This window comes from Littorina saxatilis, linkage group LG14, assembly GCF_037325665.1.
Source record: "Littorina saxatilis isolate snail1 linkage group LG14, US_GU_Lsax_2.0, whole genome shotgun sequence".
NCBI classification, from domain to species: Eukaryota; Metazoa; Mollusca; class Gastropoda; order Littorinimorpha; family Littorinidae; genus Littorina; species Littorina saxatilis.
In genome coordinates, this window is record NC_090258.1 from 5,702,019 (window position 1) to 5,716,448 (window position 14,430).

General features: G+C 43.9%; 1 protein-coding gene across 1 annotated transcript; it reads left to right on the forward strand.

The window, feature by feature from the left end:
* LOC138946964 (uncharacterized) lies at positions 1–3,026 on the forward strand. Its single transcript, XM_070318394.1, has 2 exons — positions 1–230; positions 1,899–3,026. Exon 2 carries the CDS (start codon positions 1,900–1,902, stop codon positions 2,881–2,883), a length of 984 nt encoding a protein of 327 aa, XP_070174495.1. The 5' UTR covers positions 1–230; position 1,899; the 3' UTR covers positions 2,884–3,026.
* Positions 3,027–14,430: the final 11,404 nt, after the last annotated feature.

Sequence of the window (14,430 nt, forward strand, 5' to 3'; positions counted from 1 at the left end):
TAGTTGGATAAATGATATTTTTGGGTGTGAAGAGAAGCGAGATTGTGGTGTATAGACGGTGCCAGAGCACAGGTCATATGCATAACTAATGAGCGGAATGCCGTCTTCCCATTGGCCAGCCGGCCCAAGATCAGTCTCTCTGCCATTTCTGCATCTGCGGTAGCCAGTGCCAGACGTCCCAAACAACTGTGCGAAAATTTTCAACGTTTCAAGGATTTTGGAAAGAGAAGGTACACGTACTTTTACCTTTTTTTGTTTTGTTTTGTTGCTTGATTGTCGAGAGGGGCGATTGAGATCGAAACAGCGGTAATAGGCTCGAGTGGGGCCAATTAGTTGTCTGCAAGGAAAGTTTGGAGTTTGGGGAAACTGGGAGACAGCGTGGCACCGTAGGCAGAAACATGTGGTTTCACGTTTGCCGGGAGTGACACTCGAAGGAACGAGGGTGATAGCTAGGTAGACGGTGATGGTACAATTAGCTGACAGCCGTCAGTAAAAGTGTTCAGGGAGAAAAGAAGACAGTATCATCTTCTCCTGGCATTAAAATTGGTCCGAGCAGTGGCAACGCGAATCGCTCGGTCACGTGACTAGTTTCTTTGTGAAGAAAGACGGCGGGAGCGAAAATGTTTACAAGTTGTGCGGTGGTCGGGCACTCTTTCACGTGGAGGTTTCAGCGATTTGTGAACACAGATGAGGGGGTGCGGCCAGATTTAGGTTTTGATGGTTTTGAGCAGATATTCGATGGGAGAGGGGGCCGAAAAATAAGCGACGTTGAATCAATGCTAGAACAGAACAGGGCCATTTTCACCCGGAAAAAATGGGGAGTGATAGTGCTAATGGTGGGGGACAATAATATTGTTCCCGGAACGACACCGAATAAAGTGTTTCGTGAGCTGTGGCATCTGTGTGTGAGGGTGCAAACATTGGCAAACTCAGTAGTGGTGGTGTCAGGGATGACACAGAGATACAGTGGCTGGGGGGGTTTCAATGACATAGCCAGGGAGGTGAATAGGCTTCTTCATCAACAGCTGAAAACGGCACACAGGATAGTGGGTTTGTTCCCCCACTACGTGGCTTTCCCTCCAGCAGAGAAGTTTGCTCAGTATCAGAAACATTTTTTAGCAGATGGGATTCATCTGTCAGGGTCGGGGCACATGCTACTGTACAGAGCACTGAGAAAAGTTCTGTTGGACAGTCGGCATATAGACCAATGAGGTAAGAAGGTGTTGTGGTTGTTCAGCGGGTGAGAGGGAAGTGGGGGCTAATAGTGATAGCCGGTATCCTCTCGTGCTGATGGCAGAACCACAATAGGGGTAGATGCAGCACGGACGGGGTACCAAGGTTTATTCCCAGACTGAAGTGGTTGGGTTCTACCGAAGACGCCAGACGCAGAGCTTTGATGCCGGGAGTGGAATAGGATGGGGTATCCTTTCCAGCTTTTGGAGTGACGTCATTGTTGGTTCTGGTTTGGTAGAACCGGTTGTGACTTCATGGGGAATGTGTATTGGTACAGCCCGTGCTGCATGATCAGATTGACAGTGTTTTCTTAGGTGTACTCTCGTGCTGAGGGCAGAACCACAATAGGAGTGTAGATGCAGCACGAACGGGGTACCAAGGTTTATTCCCAGACTGAAGTGGTTGGGTTCTACCGAAGACGCCAGACGCAGAGCTTTGATGCCGGGAGTGGAATAGGAGGGAATATCCTTTCCAGCTTCTGGAGTGACGTCATTGTTGGTTCTGGTTTGGTAGAACCGGTTGTGACTTCATGGGGAATGTTTTATTGGTACAGCCCGTGCTGCATATATATAAAAAAAAAAAAAAAAAAAAAAAAAAAAAAAAAAAAAAAAAAAAAAAAAAAAAAAATAGGCCCCTGATGCTTAGTGGCCTTTGAAATGTTTCAGGATGTCGAAGCGTCCAACCAAGCGACCGGGGCGTCCCTCAAAGCAGCCCCCGAAGAGGTTTCGAGACGAGGAGGCTGAAGGAGAGGACGAAATGGGCGTGAAGGAGTCGCTAACCCAGCTCCTTGCTGAGCAGAAGGCCCTGAGGAAGGAGATTGCGGAGATTCGGGCCGCCAAGACGCCGGCGCCTGAGGCATCGCCCGCAGGATCGACCACCTCTACGGGTGGAAAATCCAACTCAGGCATGGCTGGGCACTCTGGACACTCCGGTGAGCAATCTAACACTAGCGGTACACAGGCGTGGGCAACCGGCAACCAGAAAATGTTGCCCATTGACCTACACGTGCCAAAGACAATAAAGGAAAAGATCTGGAGCGGTGTGGCGGTTAGGTTCGCAATACTCCTGCCCGCGGACCCGAAGGAAATGCTGGAGGAGGACTCGGATGAGGACGATGAAGACAAAAAGAAGAAGAAGAAGAAGAAAGAAAAGAAACTGTTAACCTTCACAGAGTGGGTGAAGGCCTGGAACATTTATATCACTATACTACAGGACAGAGCGAAAGAGGTACACAGGGGCCTGGGTGCCCACTTTGCTCGGGTGTGTACCCTGCATGAGCTGCAGGGCAATTGGCGGGACTATGACTACCGCTACCGGCTCGCAATTGCTGCAGGAGAAAGGGCATGGGGGGACAGCGACGCGGACCTGTTCGCCACCACCCGCTTAGAGCCTGCCACCCAGACCCATGACGGGGGAAAGAAGAAGCCGCAGGGTGGCGCAGGGGGGAAGACTGGAAGTGGAAACCCAGCCAAAGTGGGGGGCTTCTGCTTCCAGTTCAATGAACAGGGATCTTGCAGCCGCCCCAATTGTGGCTTCAAGCACTTTTGCTCGCAGTGTGGGGGGCAACACGCAATCCGAAAATGCAGCGCCAAAGGGCACCCCTTTCGAGCGGGACGGGGGGGAAAAGAAGCAGGAGAAGGAAAGAAATGAAGACTGGGGCACGGGGGCCACGCCAGTGAAGGCGGACAAGCTGGAAAAGTGGCTGGAAGGGTACGATCCACAGAAGAAGCGGGCTTTAATACAGGGATTCAGAGAGGGTTTCCGGGTAGGGTTCACAGGAGCCCCAAATAGTGTAGTTCAGAAGAACCTGAAGTCAGCAGAAGAAATGCCAGAAGTAGTAGAAGCGCACATAAAGAAGGAAATAGAAGAGGGGAGGTTAGTAGGTCCCTTTAGGCATATTCCTTTTACTCAGTTCCAATGTTCTCCAATCGGCTTGGTAGAGAAAAAGATGAAAGGAAAGTATAGGATGATACATCATCTATCTCACCCGAAGGGGGCATCCATAAATGATTTCATAGAGGAAGACATGGCCACAGTGTCATATGCCAATGTGCAAGATGCAGTACAGTTAGTGCAGACAGTAGGAAATACAGCATTTATGGCAAAAACTGATGTGGAGAAAGCTTTTAGGTTGTTGCCTATTCACCCTAGTGACCAAAACCTCTTCGTACTGAGCTGGCAAGGAAGTTTTTATGTTGATCTTTCGCTTCAGATGGGTTGTTCTTCGTCTTGTCACTTGTTCGAAGAACTAGGCACGGCTTTGGAGTGGATTGCTGTTCAGAAGTTAGGGATACCATTAGTGCACTACCTGGATGATTTTTTCCTTGCGGCAGTATCGAAGCAGCTAGGCAAAGAATACCTAGACAAATTTCTGGGTTTGTGTGAGGAAATAGGAGTTCCCATGGCACCTGATAAGACGGAGGGCCCAGAGACGAGGTTGACATTCCTGGGAATAGAGATAGACACAATCGAAAGAGAAATTCGGCTGCCGGTGGAAAAACTCACGAAGTGTGCCCAAGAAATACAGAACCTACTACAAAAGAAGAAAGCAACAGTGAAGGAAATTCAGTCGGTCATAGGGTTGCTGAACTTTGCTTGCCAGGCAGTGGTGCCAGGGAGGGCGTTCTTGAGGAGATTGATCGACTTGATTAGAGGCATACGCTCTCAGCTATTCTTCGTGAGGCTGAACCAAGGGGTGAAAGAGGATTTGAAGACTTGGCTAACTTTTCTGCAGTCATTTAACGGGAAGTGCTTTTTTCTCATGAACAAGGAAGTATCCTCAGAAGAGCTGGATTTAGTGACGGATGCATCCGGGGCAGTGGGATACGGGGCTTTGTTCGGTAGGCAGTGGTTTCAGGGTAGGTGGTCCGACTGGTGGCGACTCCAAAATATCACCCTACTGGAATTGTATCCTATCGTTTTGGCTCTGGAGACATGGGCGCTGGCCTTTCAGAACAAATACTTAGTCATTCATACAGATAATTTAGATTTAGTATCCGTAATTACTAAGCAGACATCAAAAGAACCCCTGGTGATGATTCTGGTGAGACAATTGGTCTTGTGCTGTTTACGGAACAATATTGTTGTCCGCAACGGGGCCGTTGTTCCGAGCTATGTCGGGGGCACCCATAACGGCCAGGGAATTCAACGAGCAACTACAGTTGGTTTTCCAATTTTGTGGCCTGCCCAAACAGAACTTCAAATCGCATAGCTTTAGGATTGGGGGTGCCTCCCACATGGCTCGGAACGGGGCATCGGACGCTCAAATCCGTCAGGCGGGCAGATGGTCTTCTAACGCTTTCTTGTCTTACATCAGGGTGCACAACTGGTAGATCAGGTAAAACGTAGGGCTTCTCTCTGTGTGCAGTGCAACAGAAAGGGGGAGGTCAGGCACATGTCTGCGTGCAGTGCAGCAGAACATTAACATGGGATCACAGGTGTGCAGTGCAGCCTGGGATTATAAGAAAGTGTGCAGTGCAACTTTCCGAGAAAGGTCGATTTTGCTTGGTGGCGGTACCTGATGTGAGTCATCAGGTGGTGGCGCGTACCGCCGGATTGGTGGTGAATGACAGACATTATGTATTTAATCGATGTGCTTTAATTGGGCTAAAACACAATGTTTATTGTTTTTTAGAGTTGCCAATATAAGTTTTTTGATGATGGTCTAATGAGCGGATGCAGAAAGCGGTAGATAAAGGGAAGTAACCCGGTGACCAGTCTAGTAAAATTTGACAGCTTGTTGGTGAAGCTGGAAACAAGAACAAAAAACAGTAAGCTAATACATAGTGGACAATGCCATCTATGATGTGTAAGACAATTTTTGTTCTTGGTGAATTTATGCAAATGTACAACCCAATGTATATGATTATGTCAATCATAGTTTTTGTGGAATTTATGAAAATATTCCACTGATTTTGTATGCATTATCTGCGCTGAAAATGAACGACCTGTGGTGTCGACCAATAAACATTTTCAGCGTAAACTGGCAATGAACGTTTCATGTGGTTGTGGTGGTGACTGTGGCGCTGGCTGGCGCTGGCTGATTGTCCGGTTTCGGAAAACTTTTTATCTTAAATTCTTGTCTATCCTCGCACATCTGAACATGCAAAAATGATTTTATGCACAGCATAAATGATATTTTTGGGTGTGAAGAGAAGCGAGATTGTGGTGTATAGACGGTGCCAGAGCACAGGTCATATGCATAACTAATGAGCGGAATGCCGTCTTCCCATTGGCCAGCCGGCCCAAGATCAGTCTCTCTGCCATTTCTGCATCTGCGGTAGCCAGTGCCAGACGTCCCAAACAACTGTGCGAAAATTTTCAACCCCACCGCCATCCCCTTACTCCACCATAACGTAGTTGTGTGGGCGCGTACCGCCGGATTGGTGGTGAATGACAGACATTATGTATTTAATCGATGTGCTTTAATTGGGCTAAAACACAATGTTTATTGTTTTTTAGAGTTGCCAATATAAGTTTTTTGATGATGGTCTAATGAGCGGATGCAGAAAGCGGTAGATAAAGGGAAGTAACCCGGTGACCAGTCTAGTAAAATTTGACAGCTTGTTGGTGAAGCTGGAAACAAGAACAAAAAACAGTAAGCTAATACATAGTGGACAATGCCATCTATGATGTGTAAGACAATTTTTGTTCTTGGTGAATTTATGCAAATGTACAACCCAATGTATATGATTATGTCAATCATAGTTTTTGTGGAATTTATGAAAATATTCCACTGATTTTGTATGCATTATCTGCGCTGAAAATGAACGACCTGTGGTGTCGACCAATAAACATTTTCAGCGTAAACTGGCAATGAACGTTTCATGTGGTTGTGGTGGTGACTGTGGCGCTGGCTGGCGCTGGCTGATTGTCCGGTTTCGGAAAACTTTTTATCTTAAATTCTTGTCTATCCTCGCACATCTGAACATGCAAAAATGATTTTATGCACAGCATAAATGTTTCTAATTAATTAATTAATTAATTAATTGGATAAATGTTTTGCAATATTTTCCAATGCAGTACACGTAATCGAACTTCACTAGTGACAGTGGCTGCTAAGTTCCAATTCTTTTCGTCAATTTCAAATCCTAATTTTCTTCTCCAAAATCCTTCTGAACAGGGTTGGCTGTATTGTTTTCCTACCAGAATCTTTCGAATTTCTTTTACTGATTTAACTTTTTTTCCCACAGAAGGTCGGAATGTCACAGACTGAACAATTTACATCGTTTATATCGACATTTCTTAAAAGGAGATGTACAGCTATTCGAACAACATTGTACTCAAGCAATCTATTTGCAGTGTAGCCAGTTCTTTCACACACTTCTTCATGGGTAGAAAAACGTCCATTCTCACACACATCGCTCACATACATTATACCACTTTTAATCCAATCCGCAAAAAAGAGTGGGTTTCCTTGATAAATTATATCTTTGTTGTTCCACAACAAACCGGAAACAGAATTACCATTATTATCGACTTGATTGTTATTAAGCCATGCCTTCAACACAGCGGACCAAAATTCCGATTTAATACTGTCCAATCCTTTAAATAGTTTGCTATTAATGTTCGCAAAAAAACACTCAAAGCGACTCCAAAAACGGAAAAACAGTGCTTTTGGGAGCCATGACCATTTCTGGTCTTCATTAGACAGAGTTAGGTTCACAACCCAGCTTAACAAAAAGGAACACTGCATCTGACGCAAATCAATCATATTTAATCCACCTTGCTTTACTTCGTTACATAAAACAGTTCTTTTCACCTTTTCAAATGCTTTTCTGTTGCAATCTTTTTTGCGCCACACGAAGCGAAACATTAACCTATTAATTTCAGTTGGAACGTCGTCTGGTACAATCAGCGCCTGCATTATATAGACAAAATGTGGCAGAATAAACGTTTTGAATACACAGACTTTACCAATAATGCTCAAATTCCTTTTCTCCCACACGCAGATGAGCCTTTTTGCAACATTCACTCTCTCTTCCCAATTCTCTTTCACTTTTGACGCACGCATATAATTACAGAAATATACAACTAGAATTTTCATTGTGTCTGTACATGCAAAACCGCAACACTCATTCCTACAATTCTTCCGCGACCCAAACCACATTAGTTTGGATTTTTGGTGATTTATGTTCAAACCTGATATTTCTGAAAATTTACCAATCAAAGCCAGGGCTTGGAACATATCATGTTCATCTTGCAAAAACAATGTAACATCATCAGCATACAACAATACTTTCAAAACTTTATTCATATCTCCGTTGTTCCATAATGACATACCCTTTATATTTTTGGCCTCTCGAATTTTGATTGCTAACAATTCAACTGCTAATACGAAGGCTAGTGCGGAAAAAGGACACCCTTGCCTTATTCCGGAATCAATATAAAAAAATTCAGATAACCAACCACAATAGTTTACACAACTTTTTGCGTTTTTCATCAAAACATCAACCCATTTCACAAAATCAGTTCCAAAACCAAATTTTTCAAACATCTTCAACATAAACTCTTTGGAGATGCAATCAAATGCATGAAAAAAGTCAATTGACACCATCAATCCAGGCTTATTATGTAAATCTGCATGTTCTAAAACATCATCAACTAATCGCAATAAGGTTGAGACACGTCTACCTTTTATATACCCAACTTGATCCTCATTCACAACACTCCCTACAACATCAGAGAGCCGAAGAGCTAAACATTTCGCTAATAACTTATAATCTGTATCGGTCAGTGAAATAGGTCTCCAATTCTTTAAATCATTTCTTGATAAATCCTTCCCTTTATGAATCAGTGTAATTGCCGCTTTACACTGTGAATTAGATAGAGTTCCATTCTTAAAAGCAGAGTTAAAAGACGCAAGTATATACCTTTTTAGGCTCCTCCAAAAAAACTTATAAAACTCAACTGTTAATCCATCAATTCCAGGCGCAGAACCATTATTCATACGCTTTAGAGCTGACAAAACTTCTCCTTCTACCACTTCCCCTTCACAGCTGTCTTTCTGCTGATTATTTATTTTTAAAACCTTTGTTCCATCCAAAAAAGTGTCAATTTTTAAGCTCATTTTTCCCTCATCAGTTTTCCGTTTATACAAATCAGCAAAATACGTTTTTTGGACGAGAATAATATCTTCTTGCTTGCAAACTTCATTATGTCAGCTTTTCCAGCCTATGATCATATAAACTTACTATAGAACTTATCAGCTACGGGTGAGACATTATTCTGCCAACTTCAATTGAATGGTTCTGCGTCCACTGTGATTCACTTCTTATCTGTTGACTGGACGTAGATCTAACTGGAGGTCTGGGCGAGTAACACTAACAGTGGGCGAGAACCGGGTGGCTGAACAGAGGTGAACACTTCAAATTAAAATCAAAGCTGTAAATCAGTGTGTTCAAACAAAAACAAACTGCACATCTTGCTTACCACACTGGGAAGATCGAGATTCGACAACATGATACATATACACTTTGTGACTTCCTGATTTCCTCCTCAATCGTTTGTTGGTTTAAACAAAGTTTTATTCAGGATTTCTTCGCATGAACAGTTCAAAACACACAACTAGGACACGCACTCAAGCAAATGCTTATATCACGTGACCAGAACAGTACTAAGTTACACACATTTTCGTAATGGTGGACATAACAACAATAAACCAGAAGAACAAATTGAAAGAATGGGGATGGGGAGCTAACTAGGAACAAAGGAATCTACAGAAGATAAAAAGAAAAGGGAGGGAGAGGGGGAAGAAGGTGCTAACAACCACAAGGAGAGACTAGGACGAAAGCGCATAGGAAGAGAGCATCAAGTCTAAGACATGCAACATGTAAATTCAAGTAAATATAACAATTTTTTATGGAAGGCAGTAATTCGTTAACATATAAAATACGAGACAAACGATAATAATCATTACTTATACGCTGCTTATGTAATCAAATACGATAACACAGGGAGAGGCAGTGTGGAGGTACACATACGCCTGCCCACACACATACACTATCAATGCGTGAACACATCCATCAAATCAATCGACCAGATTTAACAATAAACGATTGGACAGACTCAAATATCAATATGTCTAATATATTACGAACAGAATATTGCTCGCTACCTTTTAATAATATTTCCACGCGTCTGAAGTGAACAGGCAACGAATTGATTGTTGTCAGACGAGCATCTGCATACAAAGTGCAGTTTAATAAATAATGTTCAGATGTTTCATTTGGATCACCGCAGGCACACTGTGCGTTATCTTTTAGATGGCGTTTACACAAGTCTAAATTAAGGTTACTAATATTTAAACGCATTCTGCAGTGTTGAACTTCTGTCTGTCGTTTTCCAAAATAATAATAAGCTGGTACACTATGATCAGGACTTTCAATCGTTTGTTGTGACCTCCCGTTTGTTCGCAGATCTAAATGCAAGCAGGGGCGGACCTAGGGGGGGGGGGGGTGTTCCTGGGTGCCCGGAAACCCCCCCCCCCCCCCATCCGGTTTTTTTTTTTTTTTTTTTTTTAGTAAAAAAATACCTTGTTATCTTCCAGAGAGGCCTCCGATTGACCTAAAAAAATAAAATTCCTTCAGCGTCTGGGGGGGGGGGCCTAGCCCCCCAGACCCCCCACCAGGGGTTTGCCCCTGGACCCCACCGGGGCCTGAGCGGCCCCTGGACCCCTGCTCCAATTTGGAACCCCCCCCCCCCTATCCACAACTAGGTCCGCCCCTGGCAAGGAATGGCATTTTTGGCTAGAGAAAAATAAAGATGTTGATACAATCTAACCAACCCGTACTCCTCTGACTGTGTTTTATATACAACTCTTCAATCACTATTTTCGCTATCCATTCTGTCGGACTTTCTTGCAGCAATTCAAACAGAAAATAATGAATGCATGTTGCATTAAAACTGAAAATATCACAAGAAAAAATTGAGTAACGTAACCATGAACAAAAATGACAAGACGTTTCTAATTCTCTACAACATGCCCAACAATGTTTGATCCCAGGTAGCACTCACATTAGGAAATGGGCTTTTGTTATAACGTGGACACAATATATACTGTTTCACTTACCTTGCAAGTGTGAACAAACTAACATGAGTTGAACAGCGCGCTCTAAAACTAAAAAAACCTAAATGGCTGACAGAAACTCACAGTTGTCTGTTTACCGCATTTTACTGTGTGAGCAGAGATGAGTGCTTAACATTCATTCTTGGAAAAGTGTCCAAAGGGACTAAAAAATGAAATTGAATGAATCATCAATAGAAAAACATTATTATTCTGCAGATTTATTCATGTTACATGCATGTTTGCAAAATGAATGGTGCATGTCCTTCGCGCAATGATACGTAGTACTTTTTGAAAAAAGTACGGGCAGTCTCCTAACTAGTACTATAGTACTACTGTAGTACATGGTACATTCACAAAAAGTACCATAGTACAAAGTACTAGGTACTATAGTACTATGGTACATTCACTAAAAGTACCATAGGCATAGTACAAAGTACAAAGTACTCTACTCTACCACAAAGTACTATAGTACATGAAAATGGTACATTTACTACACAGTACTATAGTACATGATTTACTATAGTTTACTATAGTACAGGGTACATTTACTATAGTTTACTATAGAATACTATAGTACATCGTGTGGTACTTTTTCAGCTGGGTAGTAACTAACCGTTCATAATCACCTTCTGTGATCTCTTGAAACGTGACATTACGTTGCGAGAACAAGCAACAGAAAACGTTTCATATCTCTCAAGTCCGAGACAATGCCACAAAGCTACCCGACCGGTCTGTCTTCACTGCGAGTCGAAAAGTCAAGTGACGTTCTAGAACATCAGCGCTTTCTTGAATCATTGCCTCGTTTGTGTCTTCTCCGCAAGCGGCTGAGCTTTTTGGCAGATAAGTGTTTTTCTGTTTAATTTGTGTTTGTCTGTCTGTGCACTTAATAGACCGCTGGGTCGAAATATCTGTGAATGTAACGTTTTATGTTGTCATTAACAAACGACGGGCGCAGTGGCGTGGTGGTAAGACGTCGGCCTCCTAAACGGGAGGTCCGACGAGTTCGAATCGCGGTCGCTGCCGCCTGGTGGGTTAAGGGTGGAGATTCTTCCGATCTCCCAGGTCAACTTGTGTACAGACCTGCTAGTGACTTAACCCCCTTCGTGTGTACACGCAAGCACAAGACCAAGTGCGCACGGAAAAGATCCTGTAATCCATGTTAGAGTTCGGTGGGTTATAGAAACACGAAAATACCCTGCATGCCTCCCCCGAAATCGGCGTATGCTGCCTGAATGGCGGGGTAAAAACGGTCATACACGTAAAAATCCACTCGTGCTAAAAACATGAGTGAACGTGGGAGTCTAAGCCCATGAACGAAGAAGAAGAAAAATAAGATTACCAAATGTTCCAACAAATTACCTTTCTTGCTTTTCGACTATGAATAAGTCTTGAAACGTCGGCAGTCTCTTTGTTTTTTGATTAGTCAGTTCTTCAAAAGGCCGCATCATCCGGACTGTCTTATCTAAATTTAGCGTGATCCGGACTGTCTTTTCCAAAGCATCATCCGGACTGTCTTTTCCAAAGCATCATCCGGACTGTCTTATCCAAAGCATCATCCAGACTGTCTTATCCAAAGCGTGATCCGGACTGTCTTATCCAAAGCGTGATCCGGACTGTCTTATCCAAAGCATCACCCCAGGGGCGGACGAGGCCAGGGGGGGGGGGGGGGGCACAGGGGGCACGTGCCCCCCCCCCCCTGAAAAAAAAAAAAAGAAGAAGAAAACAAAAGATTTTTCTATGCTGATTCTATGACCATTTCTAAGTTCAAATGGCACCAGATGGCACCATTTTGCTTCTTTGGGCAAAAAATGTTTCCGGGGGGGCATGCCCCCGGGCCCCCCTAGCAAATTCGGGCGCTTCGCGCCCATCACATTCACTTTTGATTCAAAGTGCCTCCCCCCCTTACAAAGCAACTGATCCGCCCCTGCACCCGGACTGTCTTATCCAAAGCATCATCCGGACTGTCTTATCCAAAGCATCATCCGGACTGTCTTATCCAAAGCATTATCCGGAATGTCTTATCCAAAGCATCATCCGGACTGTCTAATCCAAAGCATCATCCGGACTGTCTAATCCAAAGTATCATCCGGACTGTCTAATCCCGGCAAAGCATCATCCGGACTGTCTAATCCAAAGCATCATCCGGACTGTCTAATCCAAAGTATCATCCGGACTGTCTAATCCCGGCAAAGCATCATCCGGACTGTCTAATCCAAAGCATCATCCGGACTGTCTAATCCCGGCAAAGCATCATCCGGACTGTCTAATCCTAAGCATCATCCGGACTGTCTAATCTAAAGCAGCATCCGGACTGTCTTATTCAAAGCGTGGTCCGGTGAAACTGAGTTAAGAGCTTACAATCAACGAAACAAACAAAACTTGCATTGAACAAGGACAAACAACAACTTGACAAGTAAAAGTAAGAGTGAAAGGAAAGTCTTAAAGCCTTATCAGTTTTTATCCTTATATCTTGTCGAACAGACTAAACCGCCAACAACAACGGTATGTACATTGTCAGTTATAGTCTCTGTGTGCATGTCTAGGGGGTGGGGGGTGGGGGGGGAGGGGAGCGAGAACGGGTCTCTTGGTACTGGATGCACCCCCCCCCCCCCCCCTAGCTTTACCAGGCAAATATCTTTCTTTTTCTCAAAGAGAGGCTGACTCAAGATAATACTAATACTGAATTTAAACAGCACCTAGGGGAAAGGCCCCCACGGTCGACCCCCGCCGGGCCAGCCCCCGTATACCCCCGCAGAGTCAATTTTGGAAGCCCCGCGATCAGTAAAGTCTCATACACAATAGTTCCAACCCTGGCGTGTGCGTGTGCGTGTGTGTGTGTGTGTGTGTGCGTACGTGATTGGGTGTGTGTGTGTATGTGTGTGTGTGTGTGTGTGTGCGTACGTGATTGGGTGTGTGTGTGTATGTGTGTGTGTGTGTGTGTGTGTGTGTGTGTGTGTGTGCGTACGTGATTGGGTGTGTGTGTGTATGTGTGTGTGTGTGTGAATCACGGTGTGTGTGCGTGTGTGTGTGTGTGTGTGTCAGTGTGTGCGTGTGTGTGTGTGTGTGTGTGTGTGTGTGTGAATGTGTGTGTGTGTGCGTGAATGTGTGCGTGTGTGTGTGTGTGTGTGTGCGTGTGTGTGTGTGTGAATGTGTGTGTGTGTGTGTTTGGAAAGTGTACGCGGTGAGTACTAAAATATCATAATTTTAAACTTTCTGAAGGCACACTTATCATCAGTTTTCGGACATAGCAGATTGGAAACACTTTAAAACAGCGCCTATTATCACTCGACATGCATATTTTTCAGAGTACGATCACTTTTACCTTGCCATTTTTCAGAATGGGGATAATGGTAGGCCTACGTTTTGCAGGTCGGTGCAAAAACGATACTGTCAATTGTTTTATTTTTTTGAAATGTAATTGTGTGGACTCTCGCACGGCATTGTGTAATTTTTGGGAAGAAATCGCTTGGATGCTCCAAGAAATATGTTCATACGAATCAAGAAATTGATCTAATTTTAGCCTACAAACAAAATCATGAAATTACGCTATTTCCTATATCAGAAAGACACGATACAATAATTCAAACAGAAACACATCATCACAACAACAAACGGTAAACCAGGGATTTATACCAATTCCAAACAAGTTCAAAATTCTATAAAGTCTGTCCGATTGATTTCTCTAACTTTTTCACACTTGTTTCAACACACTTATGACAAGAGGCGAAGCCTTCAAGGCTCACGTAAGAAATAGACAAACAGTAACACAAACTCAATCACTCCGTCACACATACACACCCACACACACAGTAAGCTTAGGTGACGACTGTGCAAGAAAGAGAGACACTAGATCTAGATCTGTCTGTGTCTGCATGTAGCCTACTTACAGGGACACGACTGCCAAATAGTCTCGGCCCGCTCAAAATAACAATGACCGAGACCACACACACCACGCGAGAGAGAAAGACTACAGGGAGGCATGCCGTCATGATGCATTAATTGACGTCAAACACTTTTGACCGTGACGTAATCTTATGCGAGCTTTATCCATAGTCTTGGATAACCACTCACACATAGACTCGGAAATGTTAAAGTTTCTACCACAGACATACACACACACGCACACACGC

Bases quoted from the DNA above. Each gene is read 5' to 3' on its own strand.
- LOC138946964 (XM_070318394.1), top strand. From the start codon at position 1,900: ATGTCGAAGCGTCCAACCAAGCGACCGGGGCGTCCCTCAAAGCAGCCC.